The sequence below is a fragment of the Typha angustifolia genome, chromosome 15 (genome assembly GCF_048772165.1).
Source record: "Typha angustifolia cultivar Huaian chromosome 15, ASM4877216v1, whole genome shotgun sequence".
Taxonomy (NCBI): Eukaryota; Viridiplantae; Streptophyta; class Magnoliopsida; order Poales; family Typhaceae; genus Typha; species Typha angustifolia.
The window spans coordinates 13741168-13764682 of record NC_133253.1 but is presented as its reverse complement, the minus strand read 5'-3'; the positions used below and the strand labels follow the sequence as shown (position 1 = coordinate 13764682).

The window sequence follows — 23515 nt, the reverse complement described above, 5'->3', positions numbered from 1 at the left end:
TAAATCTACTTTTAGAAGCCCTGCTATGATCCCATGACCAACTTTATTTCTCCTATATACCTTTCTACTTTCTTTTCTTTTCTTTTTCCAGTTCTTTTTCTTTGCAGACAGTGGAGTTTTTAGAGTCTACAATATGGCCGACCATATCTTGTAATCCTTGTTCATGTCCATCCTGAAAGAAAGAACCCGAAAAAACAAACACTCCATACTCCCTGGTGATAATTAAGTTGCATATCGAGAGACACTTCATTGACTTATGCTTCCAAACAACAGGCCCACCATTGTCTTTTAAGTTGATAACTTAAACTGATGCCTCCCACTAGTAGTAGAGATTGCAAAGAAGTTGTTGTTATTGTTGATGATTGAGAATTATGATGATGATGATGATGATAGCTCTTTACCATTCTCTTCTCCTTCCCTTCTTCCAACTCCTCTTCCTAGCTTTGCTCACTTACTTGGTTAGAGAAGCGTTAAAGAGCTTGGCAAATGGTAGTAGGAGGAGGAGAGTCTCATGCTATCCTCCTGGGAGTAGTGGACTTCCTTGGATTGGAGAGACAGTGGCATTTATAGCAGCAAGCAACAGCAGCAAAGGGTTCTATGAGTTTGTTAGAACAAGACATCTTTGGTAACCTCTTTTTCCACTTCATATCATATATATGTACCTTACTTTCTCTTGATATTATGTTATTTTCAGTAAACATTTGTTTATTACAACAGTGGGAACTCCACTGCCTTTTCCTCAGGATAGTAAGATTTTCTTTTCAGACATAGTAACAGCTTATAGCTTCTCAATTGAAGTATAACAATCACTGAGGGGAGCCGAACTCCCAACCTCTATCTCAATGGAGAATCGGGTGTCTCAAATCCCCTTCCTATTCCACTACTCACAGCCTTTGCAAGAGAATGGAAAAAATAAGTTGTTACGAGGAGTGAAAAAATGAAAGAAAAAAAATGACGAATTATATAATTTGCTAATGTGTCAAATAGACGCCTTTTTAATGTGGTTAAGTAGGCTTTAGGAATAAAATGGCATTTTAATTAAGTTTCAAGGTAGACAAATCTAAAGACAAATCATTAATGTTATGGAAGAAGTTCCTGTAATCTGGCTACGAGCATAGCAGTTTGTTGTCTTGATTGTTAAATCAGCTGCATATTCTAAAACATCTATTATGACTTTTATATAGGTATGGTGATTGCTTCAGGACCAACATTTTAGGAGAGACCCATGTTTTCGTCTCAAGTACAGAAGTTGCTAAGGCACTACTTGGCTCCGAATCGTTTGAATTTTCAAAGAGGTATATAAAATCAATTGCAGAGCTCTTGGGAGACGAGAGCTTGCTTTGTTTGTCCCATGATCACCATAAGTTTTTAAGGCGCCACATCTCCAATCTCTTCACGTTAGATTCGCTGGCATCATCGGTGAAAATATTCGATAAGTTGGTAATCGATACTATGGGCGAATGGAAGGAAAAAGAATGTGTTGTGGTGCTTGATGTTGCTTTGAAGGTGATAAATTTGATCATTTTACAAGTGATATGGAAAAAAAATAATGTCTAGCTTTATATAATTTACACATGCAAATAAAATTGCATTAATTGATCAGTATATATATCAGCTACATCAATTACCTCTTTTTTCTCCTTATCTTATACTGCAGATTACCTTCAATGCAATATGTAAGATGCTAATAAGCTTAGATGAAGAGGACAAACTGGAAGTGCTAAGAAAGGATGTTTTTGAAGTAAGTGAAGCTTTGCTAGCTTTCCCTTTGAGGTTGCCTGGGACAAGATTCTACAAAGGCCTACAGGTAATAAATTCACATACCTCTATGTTTAATTTCTTATTTAAGAAAAGGATATAGTCGAGAGATTTCGTTTATTAATGTGTTAGGCTAGGAAAAGGATCATGAATGTGCTAAGAGAAGAGATAGCCTTGAGGAGAAAGAGTTTGGAATGTCACAAGGACTTCTTGCAAAACCTTCTTGAGAAAGATAAATCGGAAAGTGACGAATCGTTAACAGATACACAAATTTTGGATAACATCTTAACCCTTATAATCGCAGGTAAGATAAAAGAACTTAACTTTTGTTCATCAAACAAATATGGGCATTCATGATGATTTAATTTACTGCAGGGCAAGTTACCACAGCGAGTGCAATTACATGGATGGTCAAATACTTGGATGAGAACAAAGAAGTTCAAGAAACATTAAGAGTAAGTACAAGATAAGTAAAAAAGAAAGGTGCATGCTGTAACAAGACTTATATCATTGCATATTTGTATGATATCACTTTCAAGGGCATAGTGTTTTTTTTTTTTTTTTGTTCAGTACCAGACAATGCAATTGGAACTTGCAATGAAAAATTCTGGTTTATCTCTATCTCTTGAAGCACTTAACAAAATGCAGTATGCTTCCAAGGTATGCAGTTGCGGAACTTTGTAATGCTACACCGATTAATGTTTGATGTATTGTCATACATCATCCTGCATGTAGCCTTTATATAAGTCAACTGCCAAACTTTGATATTTACGGTCTTCTATTCATTTCCTTGTAGATTTTGTTGATTTAGCTTTTTCCTTGTCCATTCCTAAAATAACTTTTGGTTTGTAGATTGTGAAGGAATGCTTAAGGATGGCAACTATTGTTTCTTGGTTTCCAAGAGTGGCGCTGAAGGACTGTCAGATTGAAGGTCTGGATGATGTACATAAATCCTGTGCTTTATGTCTAGCATTCCAAGTCTAAAAGGGTTTAAATTCTTGAAGAATATTGCTCGGATTACTTCAATTTCTTAATCTACCTGCGTTTCAGAAATCCTTCCAGTTCTATGGTTTGTTTCTTTTCATTGTTCATTAAGTTAAAAGACTAGGTGGAGTTTCATTGTTGAAACAAAAAATTTCAGATCTGATATTTGCTGCAAAGGTAGGACAAATTGCACAATTAATAGTGCGCTGAACTTAAGAAGTATTATTACGTTGTGTAATTAATTGCGATGCTCTTGAAATTTGTGAGATTGATCGAGGATGTGATTTTTATTAAAAATATGACTCCTCAAGGTCAGATAATTTCTGAGTATTCCAGTTTCTTTCTATTAAACTACTCTGGATCAAATATTATCAATTCTTCACCTAATATTTTGCGTCGACTCAATTCTTTTGCTGAACATTACACTTTCTAAACTCATTAAACAGAACACCCATTTATCCTCTGCAAGATTTTCAATAAATCCTACTAGTGAAAAATGCATGAATTTACTGGTGCTGTTAAGCTTTGAATCATACAGGATTCCAAATTCACAAGGGTTGGATTGTGAATGTTGATGCAAGATCAATACACTACAATTCAAAAGTGTACGACGATCCAATGGAGTTCAAACCATCGAGATTTAATGTAAGAAACTAGAAGTTATGACCCCCTATATTTCAATTACTGAAGCATAATACAACTATACATTGCATTGAAGTTCCCTGTTAGATACCATGTTGTTACTCACTATTTATATACAAAGAGTTAAGTATATCATTCCTTCTCACCAGGAGGACCCCAAGCCTTATAGCTTCTTAGCTTTTGGAGCAGGAGGGAGGATTTGCCTAGGGATGAATCTAGCCAAAGCTATGATGTTGGTCTTTTTACATAGGTTTGTTACAAGTTACAGGTTGGTTCTTTCTTACTTCCACATATACTTAAATACCATAGTTCAAAGTTTCACTTTTAGTTTCGATTTCATTTTTAGCTTGATTGAAAAATGAAACATTTCGGTCAGTTTCAGCTAGTTTTTGAACTTTTTTTTGACAAATATTCTTCTTTATCTTATTTTTCATGTAACATTTAAGCAATGAGGTTAATATTGAGTTAGGTATAAGTTGGATTCAAGTCAAATCCAGCTTTGATTTCAAAATATACATTGACAAATTTGTTACTATGGTTATTTTTGGTTGGATGCTAGTTTCGAGAGCCAATTTCAGATCGGATAAGACTAAGACGGAAACCGTTTTAGAGAAACATATCGGTTTTGGACAAAACTTCAAACCGTGTTTAATACACACACTTTTATAATATATATGTATATATACACAAATATACATGCACACACTGATACTACTTAGATACATATAAATATAAATATATGCATGTATGTATTTATATATGTATATGTATATTAGCTCTTACAATTCTGAGATGCAACCAATGTAAAGAGAAGTGTAAAAGCTTTCATTTAAGTTCATTTGTAATAATAAGATTACAAAAGAGAGCTTATACCAAACTCAATTTAAGTTTTCATGGAAGAACTAGATATCTGAAATGAACTAATTTTTCCTTTATCTTTTTCTTTTTGTTTATCAGATGGAGGGTGACTGATGAAGACACAAGCCTACAAAAATGGGCAATGTTTCCAAGGCTAAGGAGTGGGTGTCCAATTAGTGTAACTCCAGTTTGAGAAGGGCATGCATTTGCCCCAGAATTATGGGGAGTGGACTCAATTAATGTGAATTATTTGCCTTGATCTGCATTATTACCTATTAAATTGAGAGGATTTAAGAATCCTATTGTTGTTGTCATTAAGTAGTTAGGTAGTGCTTTGTTTTCTTGGCTCATGGAGAGCAGAGACAGGTATAGATACCAATTAAGAATCTATTTTCTATGATTATGTCATTCTAGCTTCTCATTTTCCTTTTTCTCAGAATTATGTCATTCTGCTTCTCTGTATAAAATCCGATTTGAACTTGAAAAATTAGATCCTACTTGGACCGGAAAGGTCGATTAAAAATTTTATTTTAAAATTTGAAACAAAGTAGGAAAGAGAAAGTGGAGTAGGAGTAGGAAAAGTAAAAATACGGTAAGCAGACAACTATGATTTTTTTTAACATAGAAAACCACTCAGCCCGCTGAGAGGAAAAAAAAAATCACGAATCCACTCAAACTAGATTTTGTATCATTTGTAAGTGTAAGACATACTTACAACCTCTTAGACAGTTCTCTGTCCAAGTGTTTAAACTCTATTTTTTGCCCGCAATACGTCGCAATTAACTACTCTATTAATATATTACATCTACATCCGACACGCTATATGTTGCTATAGATCGCTCCTCAAATCTTTATGTTGGTCTTGATATTGATGATGACAACTTCGATTTAGCTCTTTCGATGCTCTTGAATATCTAATGTAGACTTAGCACTCCAACATATGTTTGATGTAAAGGCTATTCTTTGATGGAACATAGAATTATGCTAAATTTAGAACTTGATTTCCCTTTTAAGTTCTCTTTGAATAGATATTTCCTTATAACCTGTGAGGCCTTAATTTAAAAATGTGGAATATCTCTTATTCATACTAGAGGGTTCCTAAGAAAATTCATGTTTCATATTTATTGTCTCCTAAACCTACCTTCTTCTTTCACAAGTCTTTTCAAGTTCTTTTTCTTTTCTGTAAAATATTTTGGTAACTCAATTTCTATGATTTACAAAATAAATAATGCCAAATATATGTAAATCTACACCAAATGCAAATCCAATTCAGACAAGCTACTTGTGAATTTAAAACAAATTAGAAAGGGCAGAGGGGAAATTGCCTCCTCTTAACTTCAATAGAAGATAGAGTTACCTATTTAGAGTCCAGTCAACCTTGATACTCAATTTTGCGTCTAAACTAATGAATCAAACTCTGACTCATTGACAAACAAGTTTTATCAAGTAGAGCTAGCTTGATTATTTGACAACCATAACTATAGGTGAAAACGGACCATATACTGATCGGATAGTGGCTGAATCCACTTCTTAATTTCTGAATACAAATATAGATACAATCAGATGGAGGATATATCCACACCTATTGTGTCAAGAGATATATATTTCTCAAATAGCACTGTAAATAAATATATGAAAATATGTTTCAAACTCAAGTTTTAAATGTATATACATGAACTAATGCAAGATATATTCATGTTTGAATTGAATCAAGCTTGATTAGGATAGAGTCATTAGATCTTGATCTAATCACTTTAAACTATATACATATATTTCGAGCCTCACTGAGGTGAGCCTGAGCAAACTTCCCTATGATTAAGTCGGATTGAAATCAATTGTGAGTCTAAACTTCAATGCATATAATTTATGAGCAAACTTCCCTATGATTAAGTTGGATTGAAATCAATTGTGAGTCTAAACTTCAATGCATATAATTCATGAGCAAACTTCCCTATGATCAAACTTCAATGCATATAATTTATATATTGACTTAATTGGATATGAATACAAATACTGAACGAGATTGAAACTTAAACCTTTCGTGCGTGACTCCATGCCATGTGCGTTTTCGGGGCAATAAAACGCCCCTTCAATACAAATTTGATTGTCTCCATTCGCTTCTCTAATTCGTTGTCACCATTATCAACTCCTCTTCTAAATCCTAACCCTAGCCCTAACTCTTCCTATTTCTAATGACTATGTCAGACGCGACAACAAATGACGATTACTTTTGACCTATCGACCTACCTCTGCATTCGTGTCTCCCTCCTCTACTACCACTTCCACTATCTCTGAGGCATTGTCTGTTACGAACCAGATCTAGACCAATCTGAATGTAAAATAATTATAAAAATTTATATAATTGTAGCCTTAGAAGTTAGGGTTCTAATTATTTTGGTTTTACATAAATTGGAGGTCGAGATTAAAAGATATAAATAAAATAGTAGAGAAAGGTCAGAACAGGATAAATTAGTAAATATCCGATGTTGCAGCAGTCATCAGAGGGTGACGAACAACCAAGGGTGTTAGTAGACAGCCGTGTAGTAGGGTGGCTCATGGTGGAGGATTGTGGTTAGGGTTTAGGTGTAACAACCAAAGAAAGAAAAAAAAAAATTTTGGGTGCGCACGTGCTTGACATGTGCGCTGACTTAAGGGTGCGGACGTGCGGGCTAGTGCGCTGACTTAAGGGTGCGGGTGCCCATGTGGCTTGGTGGATAGTGTGGGCTTCTGGTCCATATCTTAGTGGATCAAGTTGGTGGTTTTCGGGTTAGTTGCAGCCCAGCCCATTTCGTTAGGCCTGATTAAAATAGGTTAATTGCTTTTCATCTATTTTAATATAATCTCAAATCCTTAGTCTAATTATCGATGTCAATGGAAAATGTATTTAATTATTTTTAGAGGGTCGCTTGCTAGACATATCATGGATGTAAATCAATACTATTGAATTAGACCATGAGCCGTAATTAATTAATGTTTCTAGTTGATAATAGTGTTCACTTCATTAATTGTTCTATAAAATAATTTTAATGAGCTAGGCCATTGTCTGAGAGTGTCGTTACAAATAACATAAATCAGGAACTAGCTCCAAGTGGATATTAACTTTTGCTGATTATAATTTTGGGATAATTCAATCTGATCAAAGGAGTAAGTGGTATGAGTGTATCTGTATTAATTGCTCCTATTGATGAATTAATACAGATAAATGTAAGAAAATGATATCAAGCAAGTTGCATTATTTGACGAAGCTTATTAATTAAATATTGTCCATGTGATCTTCCATAAATTTAATAATAGTGATTGGGAAAATAATTTGAGAAAAAATATTTTTATTATGTTTAATAATGCGTTAGGCGTTGGTATAGCTATGCCGGTTCTACCTAATTAATAAAGATAAGAATTACAAGATGGACCTACCCAAGCCTGTAGTGGACGTCAGTAAGGTTATTTAACTAATTAGTGATAGGATTGTTGTGCTTATGCTTTTTATTACTTTTCTTATTGCGGTGAACTTCGTACCTTATGAGGATGATCTCATAACGTAGTTGCAGCTAATATTAGGAAAACATTTCAGGCAAATGAAACTCCTATAATCTAAAGTAGTGTAGAGAATAAAATATCATACTTTATAAAATCATCTGATCTATATCAACATGTGTATATATTTTTCTTATCGTTATTATTGCACTATTATGCATAGTAATTATATTTTGCAGTTCGGTATGATTTCACATATTATGATGTCTTCGCATACTTATTGGGCATGATCTGGTGTTTAGTAAACAAAACATGATAATGATGGGTGTTACATTATGCTTGCTGTGTCAGATAAAGGGGGTGATTGCTACGTCTCGATAGTATCCGATACCTCTCTAGCTAGAGTTAGGGGCGAGAGATATTCTTATACTTATATATATTAGGTCCCATACCTGAGGTCTTAGTCTATTGACCCCAAACAATCAGGCAGTCGTTTCGTCGGGTGATAGATAATTTACTATCGATCGACGAGAGTTATATCCCCTTTAGAGTATTTAAGATAGAAAGAGAAAGAAGGATAGGATGACATAAACCTAGCAGTACCCGATGACGCAAGGTGAGGATGTTTGTGAGCAACGGCTCATGATTTTCGCACGGTGGTGCGATGATGTGGAGCTGAGGGCTCGGATGATAGTATCGATGTGTGATACCAACAATCATGCTGTTCGCCGAGTGATGGGCTAGCGATTTACCGCTAGGGTCTACCCTCCCTTAGGGTAAGTGTGTGATCGGATGTGAGGATTGATGTGGCCTTCGGGTGTGGCTTTGCATGAGTCTATATTGCAGACTTAGTAGTTTGAGTTGATGCATATTATGCGGTGTGGTGTTGACATGACCTATGGGCGGAGCTCAGTGTGAGCTTGAGTTTGAGGACTTGATAGTCCGCATTGATTGCATGGCAGGGTATTAATTACTAATGCATTGATTTGATCATGATGCACATATTCATATTTACTTATTGTTGCATCATTTATCGCTCTACTCTTAGACTGTAGAAGTAGAAACCTATTGGGCTTTATGCTCACCACCTTCTGGTGGAAATATTTTTACATTATTGGATGAGTCGGAGTTTGTGGCGGACTTAGCAAAGACTGGCTTGAGTCTTCTCTTTTTAATTCTTATTCTTATTCTTAGTTTATTCATTTAAATTAAGCTAAATTGTATGTAGCTCCTACATGGGATTTATCATATTTTTTAGTTATGGATATGTATTTTGGGCTTATTGTGGCCTAGGTGTTATCGGCTTCTTATCTGTATTATTTGTGGAAATGTGGGTTTTTACTTGTATATTGTGTTGAGACATTGACTAGCAGGTCACGTGATAATCATGTAGGTTCTACTCATGTGAGGGGCACGTGTTTGGTAGCGGATGTTACATTAGGTGTTTGGAAGAGTTTTACGGTTACAATCTACTCCTATGAAGATAAATACGATATACTAGCTATGGTAAAATGATAAATGTGATAATAATAAAATTACTAAACTTAATTATTTATCCATGCTTAGATACTTAGATGACTAACAAAGAAGTCTAGCCCCTCTATATATAGAAGTCGGGTATTATGAGTCATACTCAGACTAACTTTAAAGGTATATACGACTCGAGCTAGAACTTGCCTTAGATTAGCCAGCCTTAAAGGCTTATATGACTTGATGTAGGACTTATCTTAGAGGCTTACATGATTTAATTAGACTTACCTTAGTGGCTTACATAAGCATAAATCAATTAAAAGATAAATAGATTTGACTCAATCGACTTGACTAATTTAACCCATATCGTCGAATTGTAACATCGTACCATCCTACAACCTACCGTTGTGATACCACTTGTTATGCACAACCTAACACTAACAATTAAAAGTATTCCCGCACTCCGTGTGTGTTCTAATCTCGGCGAGCATCAAAGGTGAAAAAAAAATAAATCCCTAGACACACGTATGTATCTAACTTCTAGGCAATGATATTTCTCGTTCGCTTAAATAACAGTCGGAAGAAATATTAAAAACAAAAGTAGAGATGAACGCCAAGATTTTAACGTGGAAAAACCCAAAACGGGAAAAAAACCACGGATCCAAACTCGGATCAAAACCAATCACTATAATAGTAGCAGTTACAAGACTGACTCACAAAACACCCCGTCGATCCAAACGACTTTGTTTCTCTCAGTCTTGATCGCTAGAACCCACGATTCACTGCTTCTTGTGATTGAAGTCCAATCTCAGTAGCCCTCGAGATTGATCTTTCGTCTATATCACCCTTAAGACGAAAGATTAAATTCTTGTAGATGAGTGGAACCTTGTTGGTAGAAGAACCGATGTAGCTTCAAGAAGTCACCCTCAATAATGTTTCTTCCACTACCCTAAAGTTAGGGTTTCATAATCCTTATATATGATATTCAAGATAGAGCCAAATCCGAGTCTTATCCGTACTCATGATCTTCAAGATAGAGCCAAATCCGAATCTTATCCGTACTCATGATCTTCAAGATAGAGCCAAATCTGAATCTTATCCGTACTCATGAAAGTCCAATATTTTTAAACTTTGTTGGTGCGTTCGAACGGGCTCGAGTGCGTTCGAACGCGACAGCTTGAATTCTTCAGGTTGCGTTCGAATGCGTTTGTGAACACGGCTCTCTGTCTGTGTGAACGCAGTGCCCGCGTTCGAACGCGTTTGTGAACGCGGCTCTCTGTCTGTGTGAACGCAGATTTCGCGTTCGAACTCGTTTGTGAACGCAGCTCTCTGTCTGTGTGAACGCAGTGCCCGCGTTCGAACGCGTTTGTGAACGCGGCTCTCTGTCTGTGTGAACGCAGATTTCGCGTTCGAACTCGTTTGTGAACGCACCGCGTTCGAACGCGTTTGTGAACACGGTGTGAACTCAACAGTAACCTTGCAATTCTTTAGACCAGAGATATTCTAGACTTGTGTAAAGCTCATATACATGTAAAAAATACACTTAGAATATTTTGTACATAATTGCCAACAAATAAAAACCTAACAATCTCCCCCTTTGGCAATTTGTGACAAAACACCTAGGTTACAAGATATTACAAAGACTTCAAATTGAGCAATCAACAAGTCTAGAATATTTTGCACATCAAGCCCTGCAAATAAACATATACCAATCCAAGATCAAGTGAAAATAACTTGAAATGAATAAACAATCTAAACACAAGTTATCAATGTAGCATAAATTCAAAAGTACTTAAGCAGTTCACAGTTACTTCAAGCAAAGTTCAAAAGTACTTAAGACTCTCATAAACTCCCCCTATGCTCATACTCCCCATACACACCTAGACACCTAGACACTAACCTAGACACTAACCTAGACACTAAGACACTCTCCCCCTTTTTGACACAAATGCCAAAGACTAGGAACTCGGAGGAAACTGACGATGAAGAATCGTCAACACAGAGTCGAGGTAGGTGAAGAAGGCGGCCTTGGTTTCTTGGTAACTGTAGCTTTTTTTAGGCATTCTAGAGAAGGAAAAAAGTCGCAAGATTCAACATATGCCCAAAGAATACAAAAAAAAATCCAAAAATTCTAGAAACCATGAAGACCCTAAGTGAAATCCATCTTCCACTTAAAAATGCAAGTTATCACGTTTGTGAACGCGGCTCTCTGTCTGTGTGAACGCAGATTTCGCGTTCGAACTCGTTTGTGAACGCACCGCGTTCGAACTCGTTTGTGAACGTAGCTCTCTGTCTGTGTGAACGCAGTGCCCGCGTTCGAACGCGTTTGTGAACGCGGCTCTCTGTCTGTGTGAACGCAGATTTCGCGTTCGAACTCGTTTGTGAACGCACCGCGTTCGAACGCGTTTGTGAACACGGTGTGAACTTAACAACTTTTCTCCAATAACCTTGCAATTCTTTAGACCAGAGATATTCTAGACTTGTGTAAAGCTCATATACATGTAAAAAATACACTTAGAATATTTTGTACATAATTGCCAACAAATAAAAACCTAACAAAAGGAGAGAACAAAAATAATCACAATAAACTCAGGCATAAAGATATACTTGAAAACTCTCTCAATGAAAAAAGGCACAAACTAAAATTGGAGGACAAGGCTTGGTTAAGATTAGTATATTGGAGTCTATACTGAGATCGTACGGTGATCGTGAAAAGGCCAAGTGGAAAGTGATGATGGTATCAAACAAAAAATGATTCGTCAAACGTGATAAAAATTTCTTATTGAACAACAATAGAGGTCAAAGTAGGTTGAGCAACGTTATGATGATTTGTTGATTGGGTAAGAGATCAATGCGCAAAGGGGATGAGGAGTCCTAATCTGACTGTTAGTACTAGGAAAACTAAATTTTTTATTTCATTAATGGAGTAGGAGACATTGGGAGCTCTAGTTAATTTAGGAGATTATAAGTGTTCTCCTAATGAGATTTGGAGTGTACTATAATTTAATTAGGAGGACATAAACTTTGGATGCCTATTTAAAGACATAAAGAGCTAGCAAGCCTTTCAGTTGGCGAACAAAGGTCTACAATAGGCATATCGAGAGTCCATATAATGTGCCATGATGCATTAAGAACCACATGGAGGTCCAGAGTGCATGAGAATATAGATGATGCAAGATGAGAGTGGGAATCCAGAGTGCATGAGACATATGGATGATGCAAGATGAGAGTGGGACAAGGCCTATATTGAGCTAGTACATTGACAATAGAAAAATATGTTAAAAGGCAGCCTCTCATGATCTATTGTATAAGTCATCTATACTAGCTAGTTATGTACAAGTGGCTATGTTTTCTCGCATTAGTTTTATCCGAGATATTTTAGATCTTATGTACACAATTTCTTGCATAGTGAATTTGTAGCTAACATTACTAGTCTCAAGAGTTCGACTCCTCCCTGCTTTAAATTACTCTTTTTGGGTCTTCGCGAACTCACTCATCCAAGCTCGTGCATTAAATTGGCACAACCTTGTCCTAATTTAAGATCCTTGCTCCACTAAGTGTAACTAAGCTTGAACATTCTCTAATTCTCAAGCTATACCTCATCACCATCACTCCTCCAAAAAAGCCTACATGTCCATTAAAGTCACCAAATTGGATGCACCAAACTTCTTTAGAAAGTATTAGAGGATTATCGAACCATCAGCCCTAATACCATTTGTTGTGATTCACATGATCTGATCTTGACAAACAACAAAATAAAATAAAATATGTTAGGTTTTTAATTGTTGGCAATTATGTACAAAATATTCTAAGTGTACTTTTAACATGTATATGAGCTTTATACAAGTCTAGAAAATCTCTAGTTTGAAGAATTGTAAAATTATTGAAGCAAAGTTGATGAGATCAAATCATACCAATGAAGTTTGAAAATCTTGGACTTTCATGAATACGGATAAGACTCGGATTTGGCTCTATCTTGAAGATCATGAGTACAGATAAAACTCGGATTTGGCTCTATCTTGAATATCATATATAAGGATTATGAAACCCTATCTCTAGGGTGGTTGAAGAAGATTATTGAAAGAGACTTCTTGAGGCTATATCGGTTCTTCAACGAACAAGATTCTTCTCATCTACAAAAATTTAATCTTTCGTCTTAAGGGCTATCTAGACGAAAGATCAATCTCGAGGGCTACTGAGATTGGACTTCAATCACAAGAAGTAGTGAATCGTGGGTTCTAGCGATCAAGACTAAGAGGAACAAAGTCGTTTGGATCGACAGGTTGTTTTGTGAGTCAGTCTTGTAACTGCTACTATCATAGTGATTAGTTATGATCCGAGTTTGGATCCGTAGTTTTTTCCCGTTTTGGATTTTTCCACGTTAAAATCTTGGCGTTCATCTCTGCTTTCGTTCTAGGGGTTTTTTCAAAATAATTATAATAAACTTAGATACAAAGATATACATAGAAAACCCTCTCAATAGAGAAAAATCCCAACGAGGAGGAAGGCAAAGGGATACACTTGAGGGTGAAAAGATGCAAGCCTCTTCTTGGACAGCATGAACCAAGGAGGAGGAAAAAAGGAAGGAGAGTGTTGCAAGGGAAATTTTAAGGGCATATGCTAAGAGGAATTCAAAAATAAAATATGGGAAATAAAATTCTAGCAAAGAAACTAGTTAAAGGAGCAAGAAAGGAGTGAAGAAGTGGTGGTTGTGGATAGATTATGAAAAGAAAAGGTCATAATGGAGGAGACATGGAACAAAACAGTTAAGGAAAAAAAGTTAATTTCTGAGGATTGATAGAGCAAGCTGACACTGTAGTGGCTAAAAATGACATTCTTTTCTCTATAATTCTCATTTAACACCTATGTTAACTTGAACTGTAACAACAAAAATATATTACATTAATATACTGAATAATTTATAAATAACTAAATTGCTCTTGTTTTCTTTATATTCTCTTTCTTTTCCATCTTCCTCTCTTTAATAATCATCTATTGAATCAACTAGGAACTAATTAGATTATTATTCAAGGGAGGTAGATGTAACACAAGCCTCCAAATACATATTTCCTTCACGTGGGTAGAACCTACTTGGTTTCCACATGAGCTGTTAGTCAATGTTTCAATACAATAAACACGAGAAAAATTTAATATTTTTCTAATAATATAGACAAGAAGAAGCCCATGACACTATTGGGGCTACAATCCTTCTTACTTTATCCATAAATAGAAACAAAAGCCCACCCAAAGACTATAATCCATCTTTATTTTATAATAACAAAATAAATAAAAGAGACTATATACAAGTCTTCCCCAAATCTCTCATGGGACTCGAGGTCATCTACAAATATGAAAATATTTTTACCATAAGGTGGCGAGCATAAAACCCAACAAGTTTCTACTTCTACGATCTAAAAGTAGTGCAAATAAAGATGTAACAATGTGATAAATATGAATATATCTATTTGGTTATAATCGATACATCAGTGTCACATACTCATTATGTTTATATCTAATGCGCACATATATCAGCAATTATAATATGACATACATTAATCTAGACTATCATGTCCTCAAACTCGAGCTTATACCGAGCTCTGCCCATAGACCATGTCAACACAAAACCTTTATCTTAGGTTCATGTAGAGCCACGTCCATAGGCCACATTAACACTCACACCCAACTACACAAAACCCCTAAGGAAGGATAGACCTTAGTAATAGAATGACCTACCATCAGCTAGTGAACAACATGACCAATAGTTCGCCACTATAGACTAAGTATCTCAATCGTAAACTCATCTCATGAATAAGTACTGCATATCGATACTACCATATGAGCTCTCGACTCTACATCATCACACTACATTGCGGAAAATCATGAGTTGTCACGCACGAACGCTCTCATTCTACGTCATCAGGTGCTACTAAGTCTATGTCATTCTTCATAGTAGTGCATGTTTGATAGTGACATGATATTATACAACACAAACAAACATAATAAAACACACATTCATTATCATATATTACATGCTATCATACGTAACTATGCCCATAGATATGCATAGTATCATAAATATATGCACATACATTATATGAATGCAATATTGTCATAAAGTAAAACATCTTATTGTAACAACCCAATCCCAAAAAAAAAAAAAATCATGGGCACGACGCGACCGGCCACACTATGGTCGGCCTCGTGCCCATGCCAGCTGCTCATGCAGCTTGGTGGGGCGCCACGCACCTGCGGCCAGCTGGCCGCGGTGGGCCCCGGCGGGCCCCAGCGTCGCCACTACTCCTCCTCCACCGCCTTCCCTCTCTCTCTTTAAATCTCTCTCTATCTCTCTCTCTCTCTCGAGGCTCTCTCTATCTCTCTCTCTCTCGCTGAGGTCGATCGTCACCGTCGCCACCTCCACGAGCGCCGGTGAGCTCCTCTCTCTCTCTCTCTCTCTCTCTCTCTCTCTCTCTCTCTCTCTCTCTCTCTCTCTCTCTCTCTTGCCCGAGGGTGGGCTCGTCGGAGCCGAGCCACTGGCGAGAGGCCGACCGCTGGCTGGCCAGCAGCGGCCGGTGCCCTCCCCGCCGGCCCGGGTCCGCAACCGCCTCCCTCACCTCCCCTCTTTCTTCTCTTTCTCTTCTGTTCTTCTTCTTCTTCTTCTTCCTCTTCTTCTTCTTCTTCTTTCTTTCCTTCTTTCTTTCTTTCTTTCTCTCCTCCTTCCTCAGCTCGTTCTCTTTCTTTCTGCACAGTGTTGGGCTCGGCCCAGCACTGTAGCAGACAGTGCTGGGCCGAGCCCAGCACTGATGGCAGATGTGATTAATTTATTAATTAATTAGTTTATTTATGTTATTTATTTAGGTATTTTTCTTCTTAATTAATGCAAATAGATTATTTAGACATTAACTATTTTAATAATATTATATATCCTTCAATATAATTTTATTAATGATAATTTTTATAATTAATGATTAATTAGGTATAAATATATGTAATTCTTATAGTTATTTATTTATTTACATATCTATTAGATTAATAGATAGATTTGTAAATTATAATTATTAGATTTATATTCTAATATTCTTATGATCTACATTTTTAGTAATTCTATTAATTTGTTATACATTATTAGTTTGTAACAAATAAGATAATGACTACATAATCCCCAATTAATCAAGATATAATTTAATTATAATTAGGTTTTTATCTATATTTATATTTTATTTATAATAAAAATCTAGCCAATTATAAAATTAAGTAGAAATTCTAAAATCTAATAAATCATCATATTTTACTCGAACGGATTATAATGGAATAAACAACTAACTTTATGTTACTTAAACATTTTCAGATCCCGAACCCCTTATTTGAGACCCCGTTGTCCTTGCTAGCGAGAAGTGTCACACGGTTGATGGGCGGATGTAAGGGATGCGTGATTTGTATCTTCTGATCAGGGTGAGTAGTCTTATCCCCTAGATCCCTTTCTCAAATTAGGATATATTGTATATTATGTACATGCATGTTTTGGCCTCCAGCATGATTATATGACTTTATATAGAGATGATTTCAGTCGAGCATATTTTATCATGCACTGGATTAGACTGATCTGGGATATGAGTATATTGGTGATATATAGAGATGATTGAAGATAATTATGCTGTTATGGTTTTATGTCGGGATGATTTCTATCATGAGTATGCATGTGGTAGATTAGCATGAGTATGCATGTGTTAGATACATGGTTGGAGTTTACATTACATCATTTTGCTCTTGATTCCTATTCCACCTAAATTCCTGTTATGCATTGACTTGTTATTGTACTGGATATATGCATATGATTTGTCATTTAAAAAGGAAAGTATGAAATGTGATTGATAGGATAGTTGATAGAAAGCGTGAGGATACCCGAGTGGGCGCGAGGGTTAGGACGCGCTTGGTGGATGATTGATCGCTCGACATGGTCGCGATCCTGTTGGCCTTACGTCCGAGGTCGTTAGTCTGTGTGCACAGCAGACATTCGGACACATGCCGTTCGCCAGGGCATATGTGGCGAGTTATCCTCACGAGATTTCTATCAGCTAGAAGGGTGCCCGGTCTGGATGGATGTTGATACCCTAGCGGATGGCAGGGTATGGTTATATTTGAGATACTCCTTGCGGATGGCAGAGTATGCTCTGAGCCTTCGGGCATGATGTTGAGACCAGGTACCGGGTGTTGACTGTGCACAGTGGTCTAGTATGATGATATTATATCGAGATGTCGGTGATGATTATGATGTTGAGAAATGCATATGATTTCATTATCATTCGGTTACCTGATTATCGAGTAGTCAATATTAATCATATATGATTGCATTTGATTTCATAGTATTGTCATGGTCGGCATGCATCATGTGTCATATTTGAGAGAGAAAGTTATGATGATTATATGACGTGGTGACCTATTTATTCATTATCGAGGATTATGTATTCTTATCAGTTATGACATGTTATCTACTTTTCATTTATGTATTATTGAGGATACATTCATATACTCATTCATGACATGATACTCTTTCTGATTCATATTATCCAATACATGATTTACTCTCTGTTTGGCATCACTGATTCGGGGTAAGGTCTATTCACTGAACCTTTTGCTCATGACTCTCTTTATTTCTTATCTAACCCCCTCAGATATGTGGTACGTGATAGCGACTTGAGAAGATATTTTAGAGCGATGATGAGGTGAGCTATAGATGCGAGATGGTATAGATGATAGTTTATATAAAAATCGAGTTGTACCAATATTTGATATTTGTACTCTTTTGTATTAGACAATGATTTGTATAATACAGGTCGAATCATAGAGTAACCTTGTATTAGTTATTTTAGTTGTATCTTGATGGTTTGTTGTGGCCTGTGTGGGTCCTGTCAGATTATGTGGCGGTCTAGTGTATATTATTGTGGACTTTGATATTCATATATTAACAGGTTTATTTGGTTAAGAGTATGATTTATTTGGTGATGGATTATGTAATCATGGATATGTTAGCAGGTGTTATTTGATGATGTCATGACTGTATGTGCACAGGAGTGTATCTGTGCGTGACGGGCCCCGCCCGACCTGTCGCGTGCGCCGCACGTGCCGTGTGGGCGCGTGTGCGTGCACGTGCCCGTGCCGGGCGAGGGCGTTACACTTATTCTCTACACTACTCCTAGACTATGAAAGTTTAACTTGCCTCACATTGCTTCCTAGATAACTAACTACAACAGTACCACGGGATCATCCTTGCATGGTACGAAATCCACCTCGATAATAAAGTAATAAAAAGCATAAGCACAACTTATCTACTACTAATTACTTAAATAATCCTATTGATAATCGCTATAGGATTGGGTAGATCCATCTAAGAAATCTTTAAATTTGTTAATTAGATAGAGTTGGTATATTAATAACAGTGATCTAACGCACTGATAAGGGTTATTAATACAATTATTATCATATTTACTATTGCATTAATTATTGTCAATTCAAAGTAAATAAAATAGATCATATTTAATTAATTTACTTTACTAAATGTTAAAACATGTTTAATATAATTGCCCAACTCCAATTAGAGCTAAATCTCTATTAAAAGCAATTAATTAGTACTCTCATACCACTCCCTCATTTATTAACATTAATTTATAACAATTGTTATGGCTAACTAGATTATCCTTTAAAGATGATTAATAATTGAGGCTCAAGTTTGCCAACGATAATTAAATGAAATGACTAAAGAAAATTAAAATATATTAGCAAGTAATTAGTTTGCTTGGGCTAGCTCAAGGCCCAAACACCCTAACATACATCAAGATTAGGCCCAAAGCCTAAAATCCTTTTGGGTTGGGTTGCAACCCAACTCAACAATAACTTGGCTTGGGCATAGCGCAACCCACTAGCTACTAGGGTTGGGCTGCTCCTATCCCAAGCTAGAGGTGAGCAGGCAGCCTAGCTCAACCACCACCCACCCACCCACCCTCCTTCCCCAACCTCGATAGAAGGCTAGCTGAGGAGAAGAAGAAGAGGGGTAGCTATCGGCGATCACCATCGCCAACAATCCAGCATCTCCGACCAAAGGAAAAGGCATACGAGGTTAACTAGAGATGAAACGTGATCATGTCGAATAGAGGAAGCTCAACGAGGAAGAGGGGAGAGGACCAACGACTCATCGGGGAGACCAATGTCAAAACTATGCTAGAAGGATGAGAAGGCTAAGGAGACTGTGCACGGTGCATGGGTGACTAGCCGAGGTGATCAGCAACGAGAGGGAAGGCTCCTCCATGGTCAATGACCATGGACTTGGCCACACTACATCCCAAGCTATAAGAGCCACAAAGCAAGTCACCATCGACTTCTCTTCATAGTGGGGAAGCTTCCCAACTAGAAGGGGAGTGAGGCCGACGATGGTGATGACTGAATGATAGCCCAAAAGGTCGATGGGGAGAGGCCTCAAGGTGTGGCCTCTCTGAAGAGCAAGGAGAGCCCACGAAGGGTGGCAACTAGAAGAGCTTCATCAACTTTAGATAGACATTGGACAACTTGAGGTCGCCGGCCAACCAACCCTTTCGAGGAAGGTAGTAGCAAAACATGATAGAGAATTAATTAATAAGGAAAATAGAGGACTCACACATGACACAGTTCACAAGCTTTGACAACGCTCCGATAAGACAAGAAGAGAAAAGAGGCAAATGGAGGCTGTTGGAGAGAAAAGATAAAAAAGAGAAAATAGAGAGAAGAAGAAAAGAGGGAGGGAGGGAGAGAAGAGAGTAGCGCACGTGCGTGCTCTAGAGTTCAGTGCATGTGCCAGTCATGTACACTCCTAATTTCTTTCTTCTTCCTTTTATGGGATGTTACAAGACTCCCACCAAAAAGAAAATTTCATCCTCAAAATTTAAAAATAACTCACAACTAGTGCAAGATTGATCGACAAAATACAAAAATCAAAGTCTTAATAGCTAACATCTCGAGTTAAGGATTTAACTAACTTATCAGTATTAAATCATTGATTGAAAGAAATTATTAATAGAAAAATTAAATGTATCAATAACAGAACTCTTTATGTTATAGATGACTACTTAAAGATACAACAAAATTATGAACTTCTCGAACTAGGACTCCAAATTGGATATTCGCTCACAATTGCTGATTTTAATGCATGTGCCCTAGCTTGGGATACTGCACCACCAGTCATTAAACTAAATTTTAGACATAAGATCCAAACTAATTGTCATAAGACTTGACCCTATAGAACCCAAAATTCATACTTCTCTCCTAGTTTAATGTGATCCATCCAATTGGCCGATCTTAAGTCCACTCTTCCAACTTGCTTCTATCTAGATGTCTACCAACAATATCAATTTATTAATAACAAGTCCTCAATAATTTAAATATTCTAATATAATGGTTTACTAAACTTTCTTATAAAAGGAAGTTTCATACTATTTACCAATTAATTAGGGAAGAACGGTACACACTATAGTATAATGATGGCCTTATCATGAGACAATAACATGCAACAAATACTTAACTCAAGGAGTTTCACTTCACCCGTGTTATAAACTTTCATATATCATCCTTCGTATCATTTCTAACCTCTCATTTTTCCACCTGATAATACTCCAATAAGCTAAGCATCCTTAAAATTAGCAATCTAAACTTATCAATTCTCTATTAAGATCTTCATGTCAACTACTATAAGTCATTAGCCATACGAGAATTCGTAAGGTAACTCTATCATCACCAACAACAATAAAAATTTACTAGCAACCACGTAACTCCTAGATGACTAAATCTCTAAAAGAAATATCAAATTTATGATATCGTTCCTCATTCACTCAACGACTATTTTACTAATTACATAGAATTTTGAGAGCTTAAATACTCAATCCAATCATAACTAGTCATCAATCATCCACCACTGGAGATTCGAACATTACTAATCAATAACTTTCTTATTAATGATTATCATAACTACTTAGAAACAACATTAGATAATACCCATATCACACTGCCTTTAATAATTAAATTACTCTATAATAAGCAAATCTAAGTACAAATAGATGAATAGTCCACAACATGAGCCAACCCATTTTTGAAATAACCAAAGAGTAATTAAGCAATAAAAAGCAAACTCCTCTATCATCCTTATTAGCCAATAACACAAATATAATTGTAATTAACAAAAAGACGTTAATCTACACACAACCAACTATTTTAGACAACACAAGTAAAGCTCACTCATCCTCTACAGAACAGTTGATTAGATCTCAGGTAGGACCCTAAGCCGAAACACCCTCTAACTAACATCAACCTTGCCATCAAGCCACTCTCCCATACTAACAACCTTTTAGACAACAAAAGAAATGAACACACCAGCTAAAAAATAGGTAATTGATCACCAACAAAAGAAAGATGGGCGGCTATCAATGATCACCATCATCGATAGCTGAGCCACACACCCCGTCGACCCCCTTTTCGACTAGGGGATGGGCACACGAGGTGCCAACCGGAGACAAAGCCTGATCAACCCAGAGGAAGGAAGTTCGACGGCGACGAGGGAAATGAACCAATGAGCAACATGGGAGATTGAAAGGAAAACCAAGCTAGAAGAGGGAGGAGACCTAGTGGAGCATGCATGACGCACGAGTGAACGACCAAGGTGGTCGATAACAAGGGGGAAGGCTCCTCCATGGCCGGTGGCCATGAAGTTGGCCTACATTGTCTCTCGGGCTACGAGGGCCCTGAAGCAACGTGCCATCGACTTCCCCTTGTAGAGAGGAAGCTTCCCAAATGGCCAGGGAGAGGTGACGGCAATGGCCAGAAAGAATGGCTCAAAGTCGACGAGGGGATGCTACCACATGTAGCCTCCATTGGGAATGTAACAACCTACCAAGTACATCACCAGCAAGAGGACGACGAGAAAGAACCATTGGGACCGGTGGCAGGTGATGCGATCTAGGTCAGATCGGATCACATCAAAAGGACATTGAATTTAATGGATTGAGTCTAGTTATCTTATGTGCTTATTTGGTTTAGTTAGAGTTTTAGTATGTTATGATTTATATAATTAGCTAAATTTAGCTCTACGCAGTTTTGAGAAAATATTCGTAGGATATTTTAGACGTTCAAATAATATTAAAATAGTTGGATAAGATCAATAACCTCTAGATCTACAACTTTGGTATTCACAACTTCACCAGATTTGGAATCTATCTATGACAAAACGAAGGACTAATCTGAGAAGATAAGAAAGATTAATTTAGTTAAATTAATCTCTATAAATAAGGCTTTGTGGTTTGTATCTTAGGTACACATGAATGAAAGATTAATTGTCTTTTGTCTTGCATTTTAGTATCTCCCTTCTCATCTTAGCCACAGGTTATAATCTCCCTCCTCCCTCTTTTTCAACCAACACCGCCTTTTTTGTCGGAATAGTATCATTCAGCTTCTAATCTCCCTCGTCCACCCGCCAATCCCCCGAGTCCCATAGGGTAAGCATACTTCTCCCCCTTCTTCTCTTCTGAACTATCAATCTATCTAACAACCACCATCATCATCCACTATTGACACCATCTCCATTATAATCTACAAACTGATCCACACCGCCACCTACACCACTATCGGATTGTCATCCATATTAGGCCTAGATATCATTATAATCTAAGAAGGTTTGAATATCACAAACCTAGATCTGGAAGTTACAAAACTATTCTAATTAGTTTCGTAATTTTCTAGCATCTAGAGAATATTTGACAAATATTCTCCCTCAATTGTGCAGAACTATCCGCGATTCAGATCGACTCCAAGTTAGTTCGTATCAGGGGAGGCCACTGGCTGGCAAAATTTTCAGCAAAACTAAGAGAAAGAAAAATTGAGAAAAACATTAAATATTTTATTAAACCTAAAAAAAACCCATACCTGGTTGAAGAGGACGTTCCAACGCATCATTCCACAGGGTCGGCGTCCTTCGGGAACTCTCCGACGTGGTAAGAGAGAGAGGAGGTTATGGTGGTGGTTACGAGAGAGAAAAGAGAGGAAAAGAGAAGAAGATAGGGAGGACGACGATGTGGGGGAGTGGGGCACGTGCCCCGCACGTGCACAAGATTTTTATTTTTAATTTTTATAACTTAGTATGGTGTGTTACAAGACCATTGGCGACTAGAAACACACACGTTTCATATGAAGATTAGAGAGGTCACTATTATTATACGGAATGCTGCTACATTGTTAGGTTAACGTATCTATGAACCAGTTGTGATGGGGATCACAAATATTTGGTGGGATGATATCTGTTAGGAGCTCTTAGAAGTAA

General features: G+C 36.9%; 1 protein-coding gene across 2 annotated transcripts; it reads left to right on the top strand.

Moving 5' to 3' along the window:
* The first annotated feature begins 201 nt into the window (after positions 1 to 201).
* LOC140778969 (abscisic acid 8'-hydroxylase 2) lies at positions 202 to 4663 on the top strand. 2 transcript variants are annotated; one of them, XM_073123887.1, is made up of 10 exons: positions 204 to 625; positions 1185 to 1506; positions 1658 to 1807; positions 1891 to 2062; positions 2134 to 2213; positions 2329 to 2418; positions 2611 to 2689; positions 3281 to 3387; positions 3534 to 3652; positions 4342 to 4663. In XM_073123887.1, the coding sequence occupies exons 1-10, from the start codon at positions 372 to 374 to the stop codon at positions 4433 to 4435; spliced, it is 1467 nt and encodes a 488-aa protein (XP_072979988.1). In that variant the 5' UTR covers positions 204 to 371; the 3' UTR covers positions 4436 to 4663. The 2 variants fall into 2 exon arrangements, with proteins under 2 accessions (XP_072979989.1, XP_072979988.1); XM_073123888.1 differs by lacking the exon at positions 2329 to 2418 and having other exon boundaries at positions 202 to 625.
* Positions 4664 to 23515: the final 18852 nt, after the last annotated feature.

Bases quoted from the DNA above. Each gene is read 5' to 3' on its own strand.
- LOC140778969 (XM_073123887.1), top strand. From the start codon at position 372: ATGATGATGATGATGATGATAGCTCTTTACCATTCTCTTCTCCTTCCC. The intron at 2,690-3,280 runs GTCTGGATGATG...TGAATCATACAG, and splicing joins GAAGGACTGTCAGATTGAAG to GATTCCAAATTCACAAGGGT. The intron at 3,388-3,533 runs GTAAGAAACTAG...CCTTCTCACCAG, and splicing joins TCAAACCATCGAGATTTAAT to GAGGACCCCAAGCCTTATAG.